Source organism: Neolamprologus multifasciatus, chromosome 8 (genome assembly GCF_963576455.1).
Source record: "Neolamprologus multifasciatus chromosome 8, fNeoMul1.2, whole genome shotgun sequence".
Taxonomy (NCBI): Eukaryota; Metazoa; Chordata; class Actinopteri; order Cichliformes; family Cichlidae; genus Neolamprologus; species Neolamprologus multifasciatus.
The window spans coordinates 4472717-4498401 of record NC_140446.1 but is presented as its reverse complement, the minus strand read 5'-3'; the positions used below and the strand labels follow the sequence as shown (position 1 = coordinate 4498401).

At 41.8% G+C, this 25685-nt stretch overlaps 2 protein-coding genes across 4 annotated transcripts in view; one reads left to right on the top strand and one right to left on the bottom strand.

The window, feature by feature from the left end:
* The first annotated feature begins 600 nt into the window (after positions 1-600).
* Positions 601-15673, top strand: LOC146512248 (zinc metalloproteinase-disintegrin-like 2d). Its single transcript, XM_085171166.1, has 23 exons — positions 601-758; positions 2792-2901; positions 3407-3480; positions 3568-3643; positions 3955-4031; positions 4313-4511; positions 5382-5447; positions 5528-5590; positions 5671-5840; positions 5923-6004; positions 6081-6223; positions 6341-6527; positions 6815-6904; positions 9095-9311; positions 10323-10425; positions 10514-10682; positions 10775-10855; positions 11456-11540; positions 13265-13385; positions 13467-13626; positions 13702-13749; positions 14322-14372; positions 14882-15673. The coding sequence occupies exons 1-23, from the start codon at positions 719-721 to the stop codon at positions 15008-15010; spliced, it is 2541 nt and encodes an 846-aa protein (XP_085027292.1). The 5' UTR covers positions 601-718; the 3' UTR covers positions 15011-15673.
* Positions 1832-25685, bottom strand: part of LOC146512247 (inhibitor of nuclear factor kappa-B kinase subunit alpha-like) — a 48660-nt gene continuing 24806 nt past the window's right edge. For 2 of the 3 annotated variants that reach the window (XR_014875825.1, XR_014875826.1), the window contains exon 22: positions 24879-24975. Coding sequence is in view for 1 of the 3 variants with exons in the window: in XM_085171167.1 (XP_085027293.1) it covers positions 24910-24975 (66 nt within the window). In the remaining 2 variants the exon portion in view is untranslated. Of the gene's footprint in view, positions 24976-25685 lie in introns of all 3 variants that reach the window. The other variant, XM_085171167.1, reaches the window with a different exon arrangement.

Below are 25685 nucleotides of genomic sequence, written 5' to 3'. Positions count from 1 at the left end.
AAGCCAGGACCAAAACACTATCTCTATATATATATATATATATATATATATATATATATATATATATATATATATATATATATATATATATACTTTTAAAACAGTCCTAACTGCATGGGGATTAACAGAAATGTCTGTGAATACAGAGAATATACTGTAAATTTAGAGAATTTTCCATATTGGGGTCGACAGAAATGACTAAGGGAAATAATCTCAATTCACTGGTGTCACTTTTTGAAAAGCTTTGATTATTCTGTTTATGCTGACCCAAGTTATTTATCATAGCTTAAAGGTCTCATAGTTTTTATGATAATAAGATTAACATTTTTAGTTTAAATCTTAAGGTGTTGTTTCCACGTATACATGACTCCCACGTGTCATACTACAGTACGATGTATGATTTCTATATTCACATATTTTGGGTGTTCCCACTGTTGCCAAAGTGCTTGCTCATAGGGAGTTGTCTGGGAATTTCTTACCTTACACCTTAAAGCCACCTGAGGCAACTGTGTGATTTGGCGACACATAAATAAAATTTGACTTTATTTTGTAAAGCTTTATTACACCGGAAGTGTAACCACAGTTGGCTTAACGCTGGGTATCCGGTAAGTCTGCGGGGCGGAGATAAGAACGAAGCTCGGTGGAGTCGCTGCCTGGAAGCGGCTGATTCACGACGGAGTAACGGGAGGTGATCGGCTGGGCCCGAGCAAAGCGCATCATGATGGGAGAGGACTTGTTCTTACTGTGGCTCACATGCGGTAAGACTTTTAACTCCAACAAAGTTTCACGAAGAGCAACAGGCTGCCGCTAAATCAGCAGAAAAGTGAATGAAGTCTGGCAGAGAAGCTTCGAACTATTAATAGGCGAGCAGAAGTTTATGTGGTTTAAAAAGGGCTTAAAGTCCCTGTAGTTCTGAAAAGAAAACGTATGGTTCAGTTTATAACAGTATTTCCCTCTTTTCTATAATTCATCTTTAACCAATTTACTGTTTTATTTACAAGTTATTTTTGCTTTACTAATAAATATTAACGCTCTTAAAAGATCTGATGTGCTTTTAAAATACAGTATTTGATTATAAATCTAACTTCTCAGCAGCACAGAGGAGGAAACATGAAACAATTAGATTATCTGAGGTGATGGATAGGTAGACACGTGTGGTCTTAGATATGTTTACCCTTTTATTTAAGAAGAAAAAGGACATTTGAGATTTAAAATCTATTAGTAAGAAAGTCATGACCAAGAAAAACTATTTGATCAGGCTGAGGCAGGTTTAGTAAAACAACTGCATTAATAAAAACCCCTCGCTAATGTTTCCCTTTCTTTAAGTGTAAAAACAAGTATATTATAAAATGTTCAACAGGTGATATTATTTCAATTTAAATTATTATTATAAAAAAAATCACATAATTATCCTGGCATAAGAAAAAATGCATTTTAAAAAGATCAAGTGAAGTCAGTTTAAAATACCGGGAGGTCTTCAAAATAAAACACACAGATATGATAAAAATCAGCACAAAGCAAAAAAAAAAAAAAAAAAATCTAAATAATTCTTAAAATATGATCATTAAATAAAATAAGATTAAAAAAAATTGATTAAGCCAAAAATATAAATACGTAGGACCTGGAAATTAAATCAAATAAAGGAAATAAAATATGCTCAATTTTTAGTTGAGAAAAGTTTTTTTGCCATCAGTCGCTGTGAGGTGAGGCAGGTAGATGATACTAAATGTAAATATCGTGCTTCTGAAATGCAAAGACGACAATAGAAGAGGATCTAAAATCGATCCTTGAGGGATGCCACATTTAATGCAACAGTTTCTGTCACAGCTGTGGATTCAAACAGCTCGTCTAGATCTGGAAACTATTTTAGCTTTCTATACTTTTTCACTCTTTTGCAGTAAAGCTGGCATCACAACATCAGCTTTTAATGATCTCACTGCAGTTTACACACTTTTAAAGACCAATCAGGTCTGGCCCCCAGTTACACATGTATGTGTAATTACATTAAAAACAAACAAACAGTCAAATCAAAAATGTCTGATTTGGAAGAAGTGCAACTCATCCACTTAACACACTGTACTGCAATAGCTACACCATTTTTGCACACGCTCTTCTTCTTATTCAGCTATTTATCAATAAGTGACCTATATGTACATAAGTCATGTATATATTGTATATATTGTGTCTATTTCTTACTTAGTGTATTGTCTGTCTATGTTACTGTTTATACTGGAGCACTGTAACCAAAATAATTTCCCCGAGGGATCAATAAAGGATTCTGAAATAAGTTTTACACCCAGTCCAAGTGTCACAATCTGAAGCCAAAGTCATAGTTTCACTAAACAGAAACCTGGATGTTTGATCTGTTTTCAGAATATTCACTGGAGAAAACTTTTAAAAAGGGCACGTTAGGCAATATTTAAAGGGTCCATTTCTGGGTCATTTCCAACTTTTGGACAGATGGCCTCATATTAAATATAAGCACTGTTACAGATTTTACTAAAAGCTGCAAAGCAACCCCACGCCAGAACATTTCTGCCACCATGATTGTCTTCTCCTGTATGCTCTAGATTTTGTTATGGGGTGACTCCCACAGAGCTCAAATGAGTGAAACCTAGATGCATGCACTGATGCAATCAGATGTGAGCAGATGTTGCAGACTCTGTATTCTTGAATGCTTCTTTTTACATCAGACAGTCTGTTTTTGGGCTGAATTTGCCTAAATTTGCTTTAGCATCTGCACTACTCCATGATCATATACAGACAGTGACTCGGTGTTTGTGGTGTGTAGTTTGTATCGTGCACAGCTCGGGGACGTTGTCTCACGTGGAGCGTTACGAGGTGGTCCGACCTCAGAGACTCCAGGAGAGACACAGGAGGAGCCTTCAGGACGACCCGCAGGTACTGATGCCTCAGCTGCACATCACCGGTGCTCTCTCTAAAATATTTCTCATGTGATTCATTATTAAAATAGTGGAATCTGCATACGTTACTGAGTATCGTTGTGCTGGTTTTTCCATGTCAGATAGGAATATTCTTCCTATAGTTCTCTGACATGAAGCTGATCTTTATTGTGTTAATGCATATTGTGAGTATCCTTTAATTTTGTGTTTTTAAGTCATTTTGGATGAGATTAGCGACACCCGGGACTGAAAAACCAACCTTCTCTGTGTTCTCAGCATTTCAATATGTTTTTCTAATAACAGCTAATTTATCAGTGCAGTTTCACCAGCTGCTTTGCAGATTAAAAATGTGCAAACTATGTGTTATCATAAATCAGAAGCACATGTTTGGGTGCAGGACTTTTACCTGCACAGGTATTTTCCTTCCTTGCCTTTTTTCCCACAAGTGAAAGATGTTCAGGAGGTTAAACGCCGCCCTGTGACTTGTGCATGTTTCTCTGCAGCTTTATCCTGATACTGTTCAGTACGAGTTGGCCATCGAAGGGAGAAATCACACAATTCTTCTGGAAAAAAACAGGTGAGTTTCATTTCTGCTCAGCAAATGCAAATATTATATATATGTTATTATATATAAATACATGAAAAATGAATTTCAATGTTATAGGAACCTTATTGGGAGAGACTACACTGAAACACACTATAGTGAAGATGGCAAACGGGTGACAACATCACCAAAACAAGTGCGTTTTAACTTTATTTAAATGATATCTTGTAGTAAAATCTTGTTTGTTCAAACTCAAATGATGTTTTTCACTTTTTGCAACATAAAAAATGTTAAAAAAATCGGAGTTATTTATATAAAATAGCCTCGAGTCCTGTTTCAGAGGAGAAAGAGCTGTTTCAAAAACGTTTTATTGCCCCAGAAATGATAAAAATCTAACATTTTAGACTTCTAATCTAAATCTAATGATTTTATGGAAGCAAAAACAAAGAATCTCTGCGTGAGCGATGTCTGTACCAGCCGGCCTCACTGACCGATCCGTGTTTTTAGGTTCACTGCTACTATCACGGTCACATCGAAGGCGTGGACGACTCCTCGGTGAGCGTGGGGATTTGTTCTGGCATGAGGTAAGAGAGCAGCAATAGATATTTTTACAACATAGGACTTCTTGTTTTACCACTTACATCATCTGTAGAGAAAGTTCCTCAGGTTCTTGAGAAACGCCTTGCTTCATATTTAGCAACCTGGTTGTTTTTCTGCTCTGTGCCCGGCTACCGTTTCACCCTTAATGCCCCTTAACAACCCATTACGTCTGTTTGAATGCTTTTATATTTTTATAAGGATCAAAGTCGCATCTCTTCTGTTCTTGGCGGACGAATAAAGTTATTTCTTTAATGTTGATGTGCAGTGGCTTCCTGAGAGCGCGGCAGCAGGTTTACCTGATCGAGCCTCTGGGGCAGACGGACGATGGCGATCATGCCGTTTACAGACAGGAGCATCTGAAAATCAGCGGCAGGCCCAGCTGTGGCTCTTCATCCAACACCACCCTACTCTACGACCAGGACCAGGGCCCTCAGGTCGCTGGACTCTTCAGGTCCAGATCATGGGTATGCTCTAGTGCCAGTGTAGTTTTCTTTCACCTTCATATAATACAAAAGTTTTTATAACACTGAAGGAATCACAGCTAGAAGATAGGCAAGTTTTCCTCAGTGAATTATCAGAAAGCAGATCAAACATCCATCCCATGAATGATACTGATGTTCAGAGCGGCTGTAAAATCGAAACTTGACCCCGAGGAGGTCATCTGGGACCTTTCCTTTACTTAGTTTGTTTCTCACCCCAACCGGTCGCAGCAGATGGCCCCGCCCCTCCCTGAGCCTGGTTCTGCCGGAGGTTTCTTCCTGTTAAAAGGGAGTTTTTCCTTCCCACTGTCGCCAAAGTGCTTGCTCATAGGGGGTCATATGATTGTTGGGTTTTTCTCTGTATCTATGAAGCGCCTTGAGGCGACTTTTGTTGTGATTTGGCGCTATATAAATAAAATTGAATTGAATTGAATTGAATCTCGAGGATCTTATCTCGCACAGAGCTTTGCAAACCCTACTTTAAAGTCTGCTCTGCGGATAAGGAAACACGGTCCGTCTCTGCACCGTCAGCTAGCAGCTCAGCTCTGCCTGAGCTCTGCCTGAGCTCCACCGGGTAGCAGAAACACCATTAATAGTTAGATTTCTCCAAATAGGAGGGGTCACGCCGATGAAGTCAGTTAGAACCTCTGTGTAAATATATTTGGAATGCAGGACTTGAATTTATTCGCTCACATTTTTATTTGCAGAGTTGTCGTCCTCTTTTATTGTCCCCTTGTTCCATTTTAATGTGTGTAGATGTGTAGTAAAAGCACACAAGTGAGTAAATAATCAATAAATAATGAGGTTGATGTGTCATGTTGGCGTGTATTTCATTTTTTTTGTGTTTCCTTTCAGAAATCGAATCCCACGCCGGGTCCTCAGAGGTTTGTCGAGCTGTATGTTGTGGTGGACAACGCTGAGGTAATAACGTCGCACTTTAAATAAAACTTCACCCTCATCGCTGAGTAAATCTGACACATTTGCCTCCTTTTCTCCTGCAGTATAAAAAATATGGAAGCAATACTGAATCCCGTATCCTCGGAGTCGTGAATCACATCGATAAGGTGCGTTTGCGTCCAGCTGTTTAAGATGTTTGATGTGTCTTAGCACATCTGTTCCTGACGGTCTCCTCCTCCGCCCGCAGCTGTATCGGCGTCTGAACATCCGCGTCCTGCTGGTGGGGTTGGAGATTTGGTCGAACAAAGACCTCATCGACGTCAGCCACAGTTCAGAAGCCACGCTGGACAAGTTCCTGGCGTGGCGTCAGGACGACCTCCTGCTGAGGGTCAAGCACGACAACGCCCAGTTTGTGACGTGAGGATTGACATTTGTGCAGATGTTTTAACCGCAGTGATGCCGCCGGCTTGACCTGACGGTGCGTTTTTGTCTTTAACAGCTGGAGAGATTTTGACGGAGACACAGTCGGACTGGCAAATAAGTTCGCCATGTGCACCGGAACCTCAGGAGGCGTGAATCAGGTGGGAGTAATGGCGTCTGACTCTCGTTCATCAGGATGGACGATGGAGGTGATACTGATTCATTTTTCTCCCTCAGGATCACAACGAAAACCCAATAGGCCTCGCCTCCACTATCGCCCATGAGATGGGACATAACTTTGGCCTTTCCCACGACGCTCCAGACTGCACGTGCGGTTCCACTTCCAGCAGGACAGATTGTGTCATGGCAGAAAAGCTCAGGTAAAAATGCAGCCCAGAGCAGATGTAGAATTTTTTGCATCTGCAAACATTTTCCCAATCAGAGCAGGGGTGCGCTGAACCTTAAGCTGAGCCCAGATCTCCTTGTTCCTCCCACAGGGCAGGAAACCAAATGTTCCCGGAGTTGTTCAGCAGCTGCAGTCTTTCTCAGCTCGCTGAATTCCTGGAGCGAGCTCAGCCCAGCTGCCTGCAAAAGCCCACCTCCTCCAGGATCATCGCCGTGGGCCCCCGCTGCGGCAACGCCATGGTGGACCCCGGAGAGGAGTGCGACTGTGGCACGGTGGAGGTAACCCCAGCTACGTTTAAATATGTCCTTTGCTGAAGGGAGATGCTATTTAGGTTCTTCCATTTTATCCCACTGCTGTGGTTTCCTGTCTGAGGTTAGGGCAGGTAGCGTGTGCACAGCTGCAGCCTTAAAGAGTTCAAATTCAAAATAGCTTTCTAGTGTGCTCACACCCTCATCAGAAGGGGGAGAATTCCTGGGTGAGGTCACTGCCTTCATCGCTGCAGCCATGTTTGAGGATCAAGTGTGTGCACAGAAACAAACGTTGTGTGTCTTTGTGTTTTTTGCAGGAATGCAACAATCCCTGCTGCGATGCCTCGACTTGTCGGTTGACTGCAGGATCCCAGTGTGCTCACGGACAGTGCTGTGAGAAGTGTCAGGTACTGAAGCTCTGCTCCCTTCTAATCTGGCTTTATATTAATCCGTACCTAAGCAGTATAAGACGCCTCATTCCAAAGCACGTTGCATCTAAACAAAGGTGCAGAAAACAACCTAAATTTGAATGTAGATTCAGAGCGTCAGCGTGCTGCGAGGACATAAATACTAATCACAAGTCCAGCTGTGATTAATCGAGATCTCGATGAAGTTTAAAACTCTCTGGAGACAAAAATACATCCAGCATGTGTTTTAAATTATTCCCTGACACATTTTTGGAATCTGGCGCTGAAGCCGGTCTGTGATTTGATAACTAACAGAGCTCACATTCACAAAAACATCCGAGTCTCAAATTTAGCGACGTGTTGGCTGAAAACGTGAAACCCCAAACTCTCTTTTCTCCTCGGAGTAATTCCCAAATAAAGCCGTCGGAGATGCTTTTCACTCAGCAATTTCTTGGGCTTTCTCCAGAATTTTAAGAACATTATGTATACAGTTTATCCCAAATATCAATGCAACACACAGCTGTGTGTGTGTGTGTGTGTGTGTGTGTGTGTGTGCTGCTAATCTCTGCACACATCAGTTGGATTCTGAACGAAGCTGCTATGTTTTTCTCAACTCCAGCTCTGCTTAATGCAATGACACATTTTGTAAAGCACACCAGAATAAATAATGATAATTCGGGGCCATATGTGCAGCTTCTCTGCTGTGTCTCAGGTAGTGAAAGTTGTCAATGATTTGAACTTCCAGAATCGGTAAAACATGCAGTGCATGGAGCAGCTCAGCCACGGAAACCCACGAAGCTCCCAGCACACCTCTTTTGTGCTGATGTAGAGGCAGACTGCATGGCTTGGTTTTATACAACTGTGACAACCGGACTGAAAACACCTGAATTAAAGGATTAAGACACTGTATGTGAATTGTTCTAATGACAGCTGTAGTGGCGGCACTCCGTCTCTATTTCACTCTTCTGTACCACCTTTAGGAGTCAGTCCGGCAACATGCATTTGAAACACGAGCAAGTCCAGGTACTTTTCTTGCAAAAAATATGTTTATTGAAACTTTTAATTTACATGGCAAGACTCGGTCAAAAAACTGTGTTGCTTCCAGCTTATCCAACTCCCCAACTACGTAATTACAGTGTGCCGGAAGCCCAAAATACTAAAAAGCGCATTAGAATGTCGCACTTCTATATTCTATACCTTTAACAAAACAGTATTTTGAAATTAACTAGAAATTATATTCTTAACATCAAACATGTATATTTCTCCTCTAATCATTTTACCAGTACCAATAAAATGAACCTTTAATTACATCAGCATTTATTTCCAGTCAAATTTAGATGAGGCTGTGCAAGCTGGGCAAATAGTAAAACGTCAATTCTTTTAAGCCTTTATTATGACAGGACAGCTGGGACACAGGAAACAGCTCGGGGCGGGTTCAAACTCAGGCTTCTAACCTTACAGAGTACGAGTCACCTGTTCAACCCGGTGAGCTGAGCTGGCTCCCACCGGGACGTTTTATGGAAAAACAGTTATTAATGTCACTGTGTCACTGTGTTAATCCTCTTATCTACATTGAGTAGATACTGAAATATTTTTTTATATAACTGAGAAATATTGATGTGCTATATATATATATATATATATATATATATATAAGAAAAAGTCAGGCACTATCAAAGTATGGCATGTTTTGCAAAAATATTTCAAAAGATATCTTCATGAAGGCCTTGGAGGAGGATCAGAGGCTCGTCTTCTGGTAACTGCTGAGATATTTTACTGAAAATTTGCAGGAAAATCAGCGGGTCACTAAAATAGATCAAGATTAATACTCAGGATTATGAATATTTCAGAATCTTTTGACAATCTGTCCAGTAAATGAAATGAATGCCGATTTTCTGTTGTAGCTGTTGGGATATAACAATCCCCATTCTCTGTGAAGTTCAGGACCTTTCCTAAAGACACACCCCGCCTCTGGCTAACAAATGTAAGGTTACTCTTACACCCGCTGTTCAGCACTAACAGGAAAGGGAGGATAACACCCTGCTGTTTCAGTTTTTTATAACTCACCACATCCTTCCTCAACTGACAGTTTCAAGGCCTGGAACAGTGCCACAAAAACCTACGAGCGAATTATTGTCCAGACCTGGTACATACAGAAGGTCAAAACACTAAAATATTATTTTTGTTCAGTTGAAGTCATCACGGAGCGTGTGCAGGCAGTCAGCCGGGAACTGCGACCTGCCCGAGTTCTGCACCGGACTATCGTCGGATTGTCCCGAAGACAGCTTCGAGATGAACGGCAAGCCCTGCTACAAAACGCTCCAGGGCAGCGGCACTGTCCAGGGATACTGCTACAACGGCCAGTGTCCCACCCGGGAGCATCACTGCTGGAGGCTTTTTGGACCAGGTACGCTCAGCATGCTGCTATCGAAGACATCAGCTGCTGGTTTGGGAAGTCCCAGTTTGAGGCTCTTTTGCTTTCTTGGCTGATATCTGCACGCTCAGTTAGAAAGGTGCACCTCAGGGTTTGCATATAAAAATGTGACTTTTAGTTTTTGGCTGTGCATTTTGAAGCCTCGCTGACCATATCCAGACGCGAGGATGGAGCACGAGGTTATCACCTGGTGGTTAGCGAGCTACATGGTTAAACTGTACAAAAAGGCCCGAAAAGCTCCAACAGCACAGACACAGAGAACAGGTTGAGCTCAGTGGCTCGGGTTAGCGTAGTTGAGCTCTAACAGGCTGCCTGTGAACCAAAGCACCACACCGCTGACTCTGAGGCTTAACAGCATCCTAATAAATGAGTTATTTAAAAATAATCATCCAGCCTGCAGCTGTTACACCGAAACATGCAAAAATGCTCCAGTAAAGTTGGACATTTTAACAAGGGAAGTCTTTGGGAACTGACTGGCTTTTGGAGCCTCAAGTGGCCACGAGGGGAACTGCAGGCCTTAGCTTGTCCCCCACCCTCCGGGTTACTTCTTGGTTCATTTAGAGGGATAAATCAGCACTGTTTTGAGTAGATGAGATAAGCCTCAAGGAGCTTTTAGCCATTGGTCTACAAACATTTAGATTTTACTGTCATGTGGTGGAAATAACTTTAAGAAATCTGTCCAAATAAATATTTCATACATTTTGTTATGTAAGCGACTGCAAAGAAAGTCTCATAAGAGGTCTGTAAATACAGTCCATTGATAAAAGGCAAGACTAACACATTAAATCAGTACTTTTCTGGCCATTTTGATGAGTTCAGCAGCGTCTATCCCACTCTGGCATCTGTGGACGCTTAAAATTTAAAAATGCTGCTGAACTCATGTGCTCGGAGGTGCATTAGTATAGCAGATGTAAGGATGTAGAGTCTCAGACCTACACTAAATGACAGATTAACACGAAGCTTTCCTTCTGTGCCTTCTTTTAGGGGCCCAGGTGGCACCAGATTTATGTTTCAACCTGAACCAGCGTGGCGAGGAAGGCGCTAACTGTGGGAAGAACAAATTCGGCTTCATTCGTTGTGCTCCACAGTACGTGTCACCATCCGTCATTCACCCTGAATTCAGAGTGATGAAGAAGCACCACAAAGCTCTGGATTAATGCTTTTGTTTTGTGTAGGGATGTTAAGTGCGGATCGATGTTTTGTGAGGAAGGAGGCGAGTCTATCACAGGGAAACGGGCGAGCTACAACACAATGTACGTCAAAGAGTGCAAACTCGCCGTGGATGACGATAAGATGAGAAACCTGGACATGGTGCCGAGTGGCACGAAATGTGCGCCGGATAAGGTAAAACTGTCACAGGGAGACGCATCGCAGGACGATTAATTTTCTTTTCAATATTTTGGCCGTTTTACTCAGAATCAAAAGTTTGTGCTCAGGTTTGCCTCAATAACAGATGTGTGGATGTGTCAGCCTACGGGAAGAGGGAGGACTGTGCAAAGAAGTGCAACAACAACGGGGTAAGTTCAAAATCAGAGAACTAATCTGGACTTAACTGTAATTTTCACACCATTAAACATGAACCTTCACCTCACCCCCTCACCTGAAACAACATCTGGTGTTAAACTGAGCCCAAGCCCCATGTTTGCCCTGAGTTTAGTCTGTCAGGCGACATACAGGCAGCCATAAACTTTGATGTATTAATGAAGGATGTAGAAGAAACAGCAGAGAGCAGACGGGGCAGGAACAATAGCAGCATCAGAGCCAAAAATTATTAAAAAAGAGATGAAAAAGCAGCGAGAGAGAAAGAAAGAGCTGTTATTACCAAATAAGTCAAACTAAAAGTGGTGCTAGGTATGAGAAAAGAGATGAGGAATGCACTGTTTATGTTGTTGTAGCCATCACAGCAGACTAAAACTGGACAAATGCAGCTAGTCTCAAGGAATGTAACAGCCTCCTAACGACGGGGGAAGAAACTATAAATGACTTTAAACAATGACTGAATAAAATGAAGAAATGATCAGATAAAAAACGGCAAACGCCTTTCAAACCAGTCGCGTTGAACTTGAGCTCCACTTCCACGACTCGTGTTTTTAATCATCACTGCTTTTTATCCGCAGGTGTGTAATCACAGGAACGAGTGCCACTGTAATCCCGGCTGGGCTCCTCCCAAATGCAACGTCCAGTACGCGGATTTACCTCAAGGTACAGACGCTGCGGTGCATTTAACGTTCACGATAAACTATGAAGCACGACGTTCAGAGACGTTCAGCTGCTGTTGTAAAGACTTTCAGATGAAAACAGGTCACAGCTGCTTGTTGAATCATTTTTCCAGCGAATAAGAAACATGAGTGATTCATTATGAGAGCCTCCCAGCACTGACCCCGTTTGCTCTAATTTAGTTTCAACACTCTTTTGTAGAAGACTTGGTTGTCTCTGCTTCATGTGCAGAACTTAGAGTTGCACCTCATGATTGTGCAACTTTCTGTCCACATAGTACCAAAGAAAAGGGGAAGAAGAGACTCTAAAACACACTTTTCTTTGAACAAAACAAAGACTTTAGTGAAACTAAAGCTAATTAAGAAAATAAGAGGATGACATAACTTCCTCTGAACACTGCTCTTGTTGTTTGTGTGGAAAATTCCTTTTACATAACATTTTCATGTTGCTCTTAGAAAATAACATTTTCAGATTTGATGGTCTAATCATTCTGCAAAATCAGAAGCCGGTAAGTTGTTAAAACGGGGAAAAGATGCTTCCTATTGAGTTTTTAGCCACAGTTCAAGAGCTTCCTCACGATTTAATTGTAAAATTTAAACTAAAATCTTCATTTTTATTTGTTACTTAAAAGCTGTGATCAGAAAATTTTGCTCCTGAGGACAAAGAAAAAGCAAAAACCGCGACTGGTTTAAATTTAGCTTTTAGATCATCTTCAATCGCTTCTTCCAGCATGGCTGCGGTTTGTAAAACGCTCCGTGGAAATCCTGCTCCGACCACTTTTGTGATTTCGCCCTGGGCCACAAACTGTTCGTGTCGAGGATCATTGTTACTCAGGAGAGCTGGGAGCAAACAGCTGTTTTCAGAGAGCAAGTCAAAACCTGAAGGTCAGTACTGCGACTCAAGTGTGGTCGCTGTGGTCGTTCAACATGAAGTTCTGCAGTAATGAAATGAGGGGATTAGGATTCCTGCATCCTCATTCAACCATTCAAGCAACCGACATGAAGCCCAGACTAAATATTTACCTACTGAACGAGCCAAAGAAAAGCACGAGTTCAAGTGGAGAGATCAGGACTTAGACGGGGCAAAGACACACAACATAGTGCAGTGGTTTGGTGCAGACACCTAACTAGCGAAAGATCCATGGTTTGACCCCGGGAGCAGAAACGGATGCCTTTGGGAATCTATCTGCATTAGCATCCGGTGTAAAATCACACCAGATACCCACTGGTGAGGAAGGGAGCAGCCCAAAGTAGCTGGAGAAGTTGGTCCAGAGTGCACAAGGAGCCGACCTTGAAGGGAAGATCAGACAAATGTAAATCGGGTCTGGTTTTTGCTTTTAACGAGAGCTGTAGCAGAACTTTAAGACCCTTTGTTGAAGCTTAAATGAAAGTTAAACTGAACAAAATGAAAACGTGACCCAGTTTTATTGCTCAGAAGGTGACCAGATGTCATCATCTGACTCAATGACTCCAGGATTGGCTAACAGTTTACAGAGAGAGTCAATATGAGCCAAAGTCTCTGAGGGACGTTTCCAGCACCTTGTTGAACCTTGTTGAGTCCGAACCGGTGCTAGGAAAGTGTACCTAACAAAGCCTCCACTGAGGGAAGAGTGTTAATGTTGTTCAGAATTTAATTGCACTTAGACATAAAGAGTGCAAAAAAAGACGCATCAGTACTTAAGTGCAGTTTTACGTTTCCTCTGCCTGCAGATCAGGTTGGGCTGATAGCCGGTGTGTGCGCAGCAGTCTCCATCCTCCTGGTTGTCACTCTGCTGATTGCTGGGCTGATGTGCTGTAAGAAGGACGACATGGAGCGCTACATCGCTACAAGGTAGTTTTCCCCCTCTGCGGTCTGGACTCTTCATCTTTTCCTTCTTCTTCCGGGCTAAATAAATAAATGTTGTCTTCACAGGAAAGTGCATTCAGCTGGAGGGAAGCTGAACCCGTCGTTCCAAGAAGGAAGTGGTAAAGAAAGACCTCAGATCAGTCAGCCCACCTTCATGGAGACCACAGCGAAACAGGCCTGCACCCCTCTGATGGGTCGAGTGACCCCCTGCAGACCCGCCCCACAGGTACGCCGAGCAGCCAGGTGTATGCAGGTCTCAGTTTTACTGTGAAATGCTGACAAACCGCTTTTTGTTTTCCAGCCGCCGCTGAAACCGTCGTCATCGTCTGTCACGTCGGAAACTGAGCCGGTAAGACTTTAGTTTTTAAAGACATAATGATAAATGAAGATCGCAGCAACTTGAACGTCTATTAAAGCTTAAAAATGAAACTATCACCATCATTAAATAACATGCATAAAGGAGACCTTTCCTTACTTTCTGCCCTGTGTAATATTATAATGAGATCACCATGGTTACAAGCTAAAAGCTCAGGCTTCTTTTTTTTTTGTGACTCATTACCTCACTCAATCTTATCTTTATGAGTGGCAGCCAATCAGAAGAAACTGTCAGCTGTTTCTTTGCTGGTGTAGACTGAGCTCAGCTTTAAACTCATCTTTTTTGGACGTAGTTTAGTCTACAGTGCTGAGCTGTTTAATGAAAACAGCTTAGGATTGTTGATTTTTGCAGACTTTACTGGAACAGCCAGTCACAGAGGACTGATAAACATCAGTGTAGCTCTGTGGCTTTATGAAATAATGTCATTGTTGATTTTTGGTTTCCGTGTAATCAAACTTGGACTTAATGTTCATTAGGAGCCTGTAAAGTGTCAACATCTGCTCTAAATCTCAGTTAAATAACCGTCTTCTTCCTTTTCACCACAGATGAAACCTCTACCTCCATCTAAACCTTTACCGCCTCTGAATAAAACACAGGTGAGCGCCAAAGCTTTTCCCCAGGACTTTATATAAAGGTCACTCGTGTTTTATTTATTTTCATTGATTCATTCATGTTTAGATGTTCTTTCTTTGCTTTCTACCCATTTAAAGCATTTCCCTTCTGGGGATCAATAGGGATCAACTGGTCTGCCCAAACATTTAATGCTCATTTTCCAGCTCTACGTTTTATATTTTTGGACTTACTCAAGTAGCTTTGCATGATTCACAACTCAAAACAATCCTTATCCATGTCACACTGGGCCTTTGTGAAGCTAGAGCTCATCAGCTGTCTCAAACAAACCGACTGGGTGCCTCTTTAAAAACAGAGAGTTGGAGTACGTGACAATATAAGGGATCTCCATGACATCATGCAGAGCCATCATTATTTGAAACTTTAGTTTAACATGAGCATCCACCGCGATGACAGGAAGCAGTGTTGAGATGCAGAAGTTGCTAATTTACTTTCATAAATTCACCTAAAAATCATTTTTTGTTTTGTTTTCCAGAACAAAGCAGTGAAACCAACCCCTCCTCCCGTACCTCCGGTCAAGCCCAGCCCTTCGCCGGCAACCAGAATAAAGCCTTTCGCGCCTCCTCCGCCCCCAGCGAAGCCTCGCGTTCACAGACTCGCGTGAAATCCTCATCAAGAGTATCGACTTGTACCAAAGCAGAGACATCCAGGGTGTAGTTTTACTTTTTAAAAGCGAGTGGCCCGCAGCCGCATCAGTGTTTGAGACTCGCCGACGCTCGGCTCTGTGGAAAAGTTTACGCTTCAAAGCCGGTAAAGATGTCGTGCAGACCGAGACTCCACCAGCTGAGAGTATCTTTAATGACACGAGACCAACAGCTGCACAGCTGCTGTGGAAAATGATTTTTTTGTGGTTGTTTTCTGGTGGTGGGGTTTGTTTTAAATTAACTGCTGCTGCAGTTTTCCTCCTGTGTAACGAGTGTAAAGCACTTTTATAAGATATTGTTTTACAGTATTTATTTAATGAGTGTTTAAGGGACTGCATGAAAATGATTAGGCAGTTATCTTTTTCGTGAATGGTAATGTGTTCAGTTTGTAGCTTGTTTGGGATGCACACTCACACACTCTGTGCCTCTACAAGCAGCTATAATCAGTATTTTTTATAAGATAATGTGAAAAAGTGTCAAAGGCTCACTTGTCCTGATACCTGCACAGAACTGAGCTTGCAGCTCCACTGTGATATAAAGAGATCTGAATGTTGCTGGGACTCATTTAGGACGTAATTAAACAGGAGCAAAGCAAAACTAAGCAACTAGTCTGAACATAATAAGAAAGAAAATCCTAATTATATGTCAAAGGTCTCTAAATCACGGGCCACCCTGCATTGTTAAAATTGCACAGGCATAATGTCAGAGCACTTTTAACATTTTTTACAGCATTGGGGAAACTCAAAAAGCTTCTGAGGGGAACATTTATAAGACAGTTTGCCACTTTTTTCCAGTCTTTGTGCACAAATTTGCTTGTAGACTTTCTTTTTTGTAAAGTTAAAAATTTATTCTCTGAAATTTGGTACGTTTTCTAGAAATTTTTTATTTTTTTCTTGTTAATTTGACATTTTTTTCCAACAAATTTTAGTGGCCCTAATACGCCCTGTTAGGTTCATGTCCACGTGGCCATGCAGAATCAAAGAGGGCTGCTGTGTAACACCGTAAATCAGACAGTTGACTGATGGTGTATACTAATACAATACCTGATCACCAACAAATGGAAGTGGTCAACTTTCCTATTACTTATCCGATGGAGATTTGTGTGAGACAGCAAACGCCTGTTGCTTACTCAGCCGTAAAAACACAACAAACCAAAGAATCTGTAACTTCATAATGAATGTGAAAACAGCTGCAGGTGATACTCCAGTAAAAGAACAATGAGCAAGAGCTCGGGCAGCTCTCAGCCTAACTAGCCTGAGTATATTCAGCAGTGAAAACTCATCTCAAGCAGACTGCATGTGAGAAAAGAGCTGGAGGCATTTTAGGAGACACTCAGTCAGGAAATTTATGGGAGAATTCTTCAGCAGCAAATATCCGGCAATGTTTCACTTCCAGTTAAGATTTTTGAAAGTATATTTTAGGGAAAGTCTGCAAAGTTTTAAACTGTTTTTATCAAATTTGACCAGTCGTGTAATTTCTATGTCCTGGTGAGCAAAATGATGGTTTAGGGAGGAAATCTGAGTCCAGCAGCCTGAAAGAAAAACGAAATAACCTCCAAAATATCAGAAAGAGGTTGAAGAATCTAACTGCGAGTGACAACAGCCAGTCAGTAAACCTGTTACTAATCCCCACATGTTTCTAAGTGGTCTGAAATGTTGATTCGGGTGGTTTTGTAATGCCGTTATTCAAAATTTTAACGATGTGCTACCCTTTATTTTATTTAAATGCTGGACTCAAAACTTTTTAAACCAACCACGAGACAGCGTTCGTCTGCATCCTTAATTGTTCTTATTTAAATTCTTCTTTGGAGACCAGCTTGTAAAAATAGCCAAATAAACAGCTGAGACCAAAAACAGAGCGACTGGTGAGGTTTCACTAGTAGCTGCACGCAAACGCAGCCTCACGTGTTTTTAACTGTTGGTTTGTGATTGTTGTGCCTTTTTTTTTCTTTTAAATTAAACAAAGTTCCAGTTGATACTGATAGATCACTGGGAAACTGAATTTTTTCCTTCTTTTTTGGGATTTTTGACCTTCATGCAGTCCCTACAGTGCCTCCAACAAAGTGTTGTTGTTTTTTTTACATTACTTTGCACTGTACTTGAAGACTTAAACTGGTACGTCCGTTACGTGGCCTCTGTGTGTTACTGTGGTTCAGCTTTAAACCTTTTTAAGCTCCATTGTTTGTTCAGTCCCACAGAGGTGGGGAATGGGTGGATGTAATGGAGCCTTGAGGAGAAATTACTGTTTTGTTTGTTTTCTTTTAAACTGCACTGATATTTTTCTAGGAAGAGTTGTGAAGGTTTCTTATGTTGAACTGCAAAGTAGTCATTAATCCAAAACTACAGCGTATGATTTCACATGATAACAGTCCTCTTTCTTGTAATCAGTTGCGTATGATCAGATGTAAAAACTTGAAGCGCTTTCTGTTGCAATGAATAAAGTGCACTTTATTTCGACAGTGTGATCATGTTGCATCAGCTGACTGTGTAATTCATTGGTGTGGTCCAAAACATGAGAGGGAAATTACATCCGTTACATTGGATTTGTTTTCCTTGTGTAACATTTTATTAACTGGCCGAGCAGCCTTCTATTGTTCTTCCCCAGCAAACTGTGTCTTTACTGGTCTCTAATGAGCGGCTAAAGGAAGCAGGTCTGAGAGGCAGCTGCGAGGACTCAGACTTTATCGTCCGAGTTTCCTGTTTGGCATTCAGACATTGTTTTTTTTTTAATGTCTTCTGTTAACTGAAATGCTGCTCACTTTTCTTCTGAGAACCAAGAACTTTCACTGTGAATCAATAAAAGGCTCGAGTGACGTCTTACTGCAGCACAGAAAACACAAACATCCATGCTGGACCCCCTCTTCCTGTCTGAACTGCCCTAATTCTTGGAAGCCTTCCTCGGGTTCCATCACCTCCCGGAGGTGCTCTGCTGGACTGAGATCAGGCGACTGGAGGCCATTCGAGTCCGGTGAACTCAGCATCACGTTCGATAAACTGGTTTGAGACGATCTGAGGTTCAGGATGCTGCAGTAGCAATCGGAAGACACTGCGGTCAGTAAGCTGAGGGGTTTAAATGATGCTCACCATTACACCAGCAGCATCCTGAACTGTTCATACAAGGCTAGACTGCTATTTTCTGACCCTATATTTGAATATAGGGTTGAACAGAAATCCCATTATCCAATGAATATTATGCTGTTGTCTCATTACAGTGAGCCTGTGGGAACTGTAGCCTCAGTTTCCTGCTCTTAGCTGACAGGAGTGATGCTCGTGGGGTCTCCTGCTGCTGTAGCCCATCAGCTTCAAGGTCTGATGTGTGCATTCAGAGATGCTCTTCTGCATACATTGACTGTAATGAGTCGTTATTTGAGTTTCTGCCTCCTTCCTATCAGCTTGAAGAAGCCTGGCCATTCTCCACCGGCTTCTGACATCAGCGAGGCCTTTTCTCCCCATAGACCTCCCACACGCTGGACATTTTCCACTTTCAGACCAATTTCTGTAAACTCTGGGATGGTTGTGTGGGAAAATTGCAGCAGATCAGCAGTTTCTGAAATATTTAGGCCACAACGTTTGCCAGCAAGCACTCTTCCCCATTCAGATCCTCAGTTTGAACTTCAGCAAGTTGTCTTGACCATGTCTACATGCGATATGCGTGCGATTGGCTGATTGCAGGTTTACACGTACAAGCAGAGCAGGACTCAAAAACAAAAACGGAGGGGTAAGTGAGCAGTTCACCCTCTGTATTTTTGTTATGAAAGGGGAAGATATCCATAGAAGCAAACCTAAACATGCTTATTTCTGCTTTAAAGCATTTTAACATGGGAGTCGGCCTCAAGTGGCCATGAAAGGAGCTGGACTGCGTTTATTCTGTTGAGATCAAACACTGATGTTCTGTGATACCGGCTCTGGCAAAGGTGTTTGATGGGGTTGAGGTCAGGACTCTGACCTCAGGACCTCCATACCAAACCGGCAACCCTCTCGCTTTTGTCCAAACTATCAAAGTAGCTGAACGAAGACAAGATATGCATAAATATGACTCTCTGCTAGACAAACTCCCACAAATATTTAATGTCAGATGTGTAAATCTCACTGTAAAAAGGGGGAGAAATGTGATTTTAAGCTCCGCTGTAAATCAGACATGGGAGTCGAGCCTGGAGGAATGTGAGACTGAGTAGAGGGGGCGGGTGCTGGTGGTGGTTTCTCTCCGAGAGCTTGTCTGATTCACGGCTAATAAAACGACAGTTAACAATGAGCGTGGCTTGTTTGGCAGCAGAAAGTTTCGCCTGTGCTTGCTGCCCACTTAACGAGCGCATTCTGCACGAGTTGATACGCGATGACGAAGCCTTCTCTTCAAAGAGATCCGGGCGTCAACTCAACCCTGCAGCCAGCTGTGTGTTTACTCTGCTTTGAGCTCTTTTTACAGGACAAAACCACAAGACTTTCTAGGGTAACAGGCTTCAGAGTGACCTCCGTGTGGTCTCCCAAACCATGTTTAAGTTTCCTGGCTATAATTATTTTAAACTCGGGGTAAAATAACAGAATATTACTAATAACAGCGTATTAGTCCTAAACGTTTCAGTGTGCAGAGATAAGATTGTAATCTAAGCAGAGGGTTAGGGGGCCGACAGCAGTGACCTGGCATGACCTTTCGTGCTTGTAACACTTCTGACAAATCACTTCCTGACGTGTGCTAAAACAGTTGATGCTGAGCCAGAAACACTTAAACCAGGTCATGAGAAGAAGAGTGAATAAGATGATAATCTGCACTGACTCACTCTTAAAAGACTCAGATAAAATTATTGAGTACCTGAGTCAAGTTATCTCAAATGATACCAACTTCCCCTTTTTTGATACCGACCAAAAAAAAAAAAAAAAAAAAATACCCGTCCTCTATTGAGTCACGATTACAGAGCGGTAACCGCACTGAGTGCAATCAAACTGTTTGCATTAAGCTTGTTTGTTATGAAGTCCTGAGAAACACCGAGAGAACACTAACGTGTACAGGAAGTCCTGTCAGGACGTTTCCTTCCTTTTATCAGTGATGCTGCAATTAGAGAAATGGACAAGCAGTAAAAAGCAGCTCAACTCTCAATGAGTCAAATCTGAGGACAAATTTGTCAGCTTAAACGTAAAAGCGCAACATTACAGTTAGTGAGCTACATGCTGTCACAGTGTCACAGCCAATGACCCACTATGACTGATTACTGTGACCAGAGACTCAAGTTTCAGCACAAACAAATATGATCCGCCCTCCTCCTCGCTGAGGAGCAGCACATCTGGGAAGCATTTTCAGTCCGTGGTTACAAAAAGCAAATAATATGGACGCTGCTACGTCAGCGGGGACCACCAGAAGAATCCCAGCAGTACACAAAAGGGAAAGAAATTAGCAGGAAATTAAATCCGTACATGTAAAAACAAAAACAGAATAATACAATGGAACACAAAACTAATCAACTGATCCTAAGTCTGGCAGCCAAAGCCCTCAGAGGAAAAAGGCATTGTACATTTCTCATAAATTCCATTTTCACCTTTTAATATTTTTAAAGCTGATGAGTTTAAGCCTGTCTACAGTAGGGCTGCCACAAACGATTATTTTGATAGTTGACTAGTCACCGATTATTTTTGCAATTAGTCGACTAATCAGATCATCATCCATTGGACGTAAAACATACAGCTTATTGCACCAGCGGCATCTGCTCTTATCGTTAGCTTACAGCTTTAAGTGTTTAAGCTAAGTGCTAACTAAAAAGCCAAGCCAATTTACTCAGGAACAAATAAAATACTAAAAAAAAATCCAAACAATAACATTTTTAAGTTATCTAAGTGACTTATGTATGTTTAACCTGAGTAGCGAAAGACGGTGGGTTTGAAAACGATTTGCCGGGAGTCCGGTGTTCTCACGGGCTCTAGTGAGCCTAGCCCCCGGCTAGCTATCGAGCTAGTGGGTAACAGACGTCTCCGAAAACGTCGGAGCGCTTTTGAAAATATGTGGTGTCTTGATAAACTGAGCAGATATTTGAGGTTTACACAGTTACATTGTCGCCTGAAAATATGTTAAACGGTTATTTTGAGACCCAGAAAGAATAATAAGAGTAATATTAAAACTACCTACCTGCCGCCATTGTTGGAAACTGCGCTATGAATTCTGGGACAGAGCTACTTCTTCTTCTTCGAGGTTTAACGGCAGCTGGCATCCTTGTACATGCAGTGCTGCCATCTTCTGTTTCAGTCCGTTATTACACTCTTAAATCCTACTACTTATTCCTGCGTCTTTTGTGATCTTACAAAGCTTCAAACGACGCCTCGACTATTAAATCAATCGTCAGTCGTCGACGATTTTGTTAGTCGACATAATTGTGACTAGTCGACTAATCGTGGCAGCCCTAGTCTACAGTTTGGGACCACCTGCATCATGCTTCTGATTTAATCATGTGTCATGTCTGTCGTCACAGATGCACTTTAGTCTTTCTCCTCCTATCGAGGTGTACTCATCGGATTCCCAAAATCCAGCTCGTTTCACTGCTGTGATCGCTGCGTGATGTATTCGAGGGGCGGTTAAGTGAATCATGTCTTGGCTCAGTTGAAGAGGTTGGCTGCTCAAAGTGTCTTGAGAGCAGTGCTGTTGTGATTTGGCGCTATAAAGTTGAACTGAATTGATCAGATTAAACCACAAATTGGATGAAATTATAAATCTCTGCAAGAGTGCGAGGCAGAGGAGCTGAGACAAACCCAAACAAATATAAACTACCGCAGATGGAAATAACATGTTGGGTTCAGCCCGCAATCAAGTGTTTGGCCGGGCTCCAGCTTTTCCTCAGTGAGTAACTGAAAGAAGCATCGACACAGGAATCGTGCCAAAGTGATTTATTTTATTTCCAGGTAAACATTTGATCTTCATACAATTACATTTCTAAAAAGTGAACATACTTAAACCAGCAGACGGAAACAAAACTCAAATGGAAAGAAACAAACGGAGTTATTTAAATACAAAACAAAAAGAAAATATTATTTTAGCCATTGCACTTTAACTTCATAAATACAAGAAAGTTCATTTCTCTCTCTGGCCCAAAGAAACACGACGTTCAGCACATTCAACCCATCGCTCAGATTAGAGGAAACCAGACCGCGTTGCACCAACGTTGTTGCATTCTTGTCATTATGGGATGTCAGAGAGAAACGACTCGTGTTTGTGGTGAGAGCTGAAGTGATTAGCCGGCTAGTCTTTATTTGTTTTCCAAGCAAATTAGCCTGAGACGTTCTCAGCTTCCTGTTACTCAGATCTGAGAAACCGGAGAAACAGGAAGCGTTTCTTCAGCACCATCAATATACCGTGTAACATTATAATAATCACTGCTTTACTCCCACTCATGGATGAATCAATTCTGGACTTTTAAAACAATAAGGACAAAAACCCCTCATTTTTGACAGATTGATCGTTAATGAGGGGAAAACTCGAGCTGGAGACTTGCAGACAATCCAAACAAACTAAATGCATCCGATTTGTTTTTATTTGCTCATTTCCTGAATGACAGACTCTGGCAGATGACATTATTTGTTATCCCTGAAAGGCTCCAAATGTAACTTTCTCACTGTCAGTAACTTCAGTCGTGACCTCCTACAGGAACGAATGAAAGTAAGAGCAGCTCTGGGTCTGTTTACACCAGTTTTACCTTTTGGTTCTCAAACTGTGGAGTGGGTCCGACTGGTGGGACGCAGAGCATCAGACTATCCCACTGAGCCGACGGCTAATGAAATAAAATTGAACCTGGATCCTGTTTTCTTTACCTGATAAACGTGTTGAGGTGTGCGATGTGACTCAGTGAAGGTTTGAGCTTTACACATGCAATCATTTAAAAATAGAGGAAATGATTTCCACACTCACCCCCTGCAATCCTGAGCCGGATAAGAGGGTAAGATTACTCATTTGTTTTACATTTCCTCATTTTTTGAATGACAGACTCTGGTGGATGGCACATTTGTCATCACTGACTATCACTCATTTCTCTCTGATTTCAGAAAAAGTTGAGAATCCTTAAAATCTCTCTTAACAAAAAGTCTGAATATAAAACTGTTCAAAAACGGCACTGACATTTGAGATGGTTTTCTTTTTGGTCGTATTTGATAAAGAAAAAGATAAATTATCATCTCAGAGAGATCAGAAACACTTAACTTGATTTATTTTCTTTTGAATAAATAATTTGACTTTAATCTGTCAAAAATACACCAACAACGTTTTAGACTTTCAGATCTTTCACATCCATAAAAATAAGATGAGCAGAATTACCCAATAAATCATGATGTGCACGAAATATTTGTTTTCAGCTTCGACAGGGAGACAAAGATATCAGATCTGCAGTGAAAAAGATTTTTTATGTATTTGTTAACTGAGCTTTCACTGCAAAGATCAAGATCAACACAGACTTTGTGTTAGGACTCGAGAAAACCTAAACTCTCAGACAGACGGGCATCGCGGGGCTTTTGCAGAAAATTAAACGTGTTCACTGATTTGGTGGAATAACGGCAATTTCACTCAGAGATGCAAACACGGCCGCTGTGCTGAAGACGGCCCAGATCATCTTAAAGTGGGAGGTCGGCCAAATGTAAATCGTGTTATTTATTTTTAATCACCATGAATATGCAATTTATTTTCTGCAACGGTGACTAAAAGCGCAAAGGTTCCTGTGCGAACTTTACTGACATGCAGCTCAGCAGGTAACCTCGTCCCTCAGGTGAGGATATAAATTGCTCTTTGGAAACGTGCACTTTTAGATTTACATTTTAATCTGAAAATCTGAAAAGAACTTCCTCTGGAGCTGCATGCATGCAGCACAAAGCAAGCCTCGCCATCCTTCACCGTCCCATTAAATCTGCCTCCGCCCTGCAGCCCTCTGGTCTCCTAACCCCGTCCTCTTCTTCTGCAGTGCTTTTACGGCACAGTCTGAACACGAGCCCCACCACCTGCTCGTCTTGATGCAGAATTGATTACAGGATTCCTCAGATTTCTGTGGAAACTACGGACTGATCGTTTCAGCTCTGCACGACTATGAATTTAGCGTACATTATTTGCACCCGAACGAGACGAGAAAACCCCGCCTTACATCCATGACGGTTAAAAAGACACACAATATACACATCATATGAACATAATGGCCAGCCACGGGATTTCTGCCTGTAACACTTGTTTTTTAAAAACGTACATACAGAGAATTCAACACGCGCCCTCAAACGTTTCTAGTAAATCAATCAAACCGACGCTGACAGTTTCTGCTCGCTTTTAAATTCTGCAACATTTTTGGCAGCTGGGAACGTTTCACCTCTTCACAGAGAGGACACATGGGAGTATCAAAGTGCTCTTTGCTTGATTCTTATTTCCTCCCCACACCCGCCTTCCAGCGACCCCCGACACCTTCCTGCGTTTCCCTTTCATGCCACGGGGTCAAACGAGTTCCCACGTTCCCGTCGAACGCTCTCCCACCTGACTGATCCACCTCAAGCCCTCAAATGTGGTGCTATAGTTTGCTCCATTTTTGCAGTGATAGTAAAAACCAAAGTGTGATGAATATTGTGCAACATAAAGAAAAGAAGAGAGAGAGAGAGAGACAGCTTCATTGTTTTGTCATAAAAAACAAGCTCAATAATCAAACGTTCCACCATGTGAGACGATGGGAGGAGACGGACGCCGCTGAGCATGCGTGAACTCAGCTTTTTTTTTTTTCTTTAAAGATGAGCAGGAAAGTTGTTTTCACGAGAAAATCCCGAGTCCATGTACAAACTGTACTTCTGTACTGTTAGACGCCGCTCAGCCGCGTTATCAGCTCACAGTCCTTAGTGTTACTCAGGCGGGGGGTGGAGGGGGGACTTTACGAATTTCGCTTTTTTAGTTTTGTTGTTAAAGTTTCGTATTTCGTCCAGCTCCAGTCTTGGTCCTTGAAAGATGGAAATGGAGGCGTTAGTAAAAGACAACCGAGAATATGTAACGTGCTGAAGTGCAAATATATCTTAATTTCTGAGTTTTTAATACGTTTTGGATGCGAGTTGCAAACAGTCTCGTTTTACAGAGTTTTTGATAACGCTTCATAACAATCATCATTAATAAAAGATAAAATGACAGCTAACCCACCTTAGTTTACAGTTAAATATTATTATAATTAAAAATCTAATATTTGTTAACAATTAATGGTCTAACATTTTGACTTTACAACAATCATCTACAGTGTTTGATAAAACTTTACTAAAAATGGTTAAAAAAAAAAAATCACTGCTAACATAAGTTGGAAGTTGCAACTTTAAAGAGAGATGCACCATGTGGGGTGTGCTCTGTCCCAATTGTCGCATGGCTTCAGATCACACCTGGAGCATTTTAGAGTGAGGTCTTTTATTTTGAAAAGCTTTTCTTTGTGTGACCTGCTCTATTTCTTCAAACAACTTCTGTTGAGAAGCTGCCGCTGGAGTGTTTCTGAAACACGCGGCAGCACATTAGTGAGAATTGCCGGCATTAATGCAAGTTGGCGGGATAAGCTTCAGCGCCTGCGTCAGAGCTGAAATGCGACCCAGCGGCGCCCCGTGCGTTCCCACGGTTAGGCGTGAGCCCAGTCTGACTATAAACGCTACATGTGTTTCATGGAACTGACGCTAA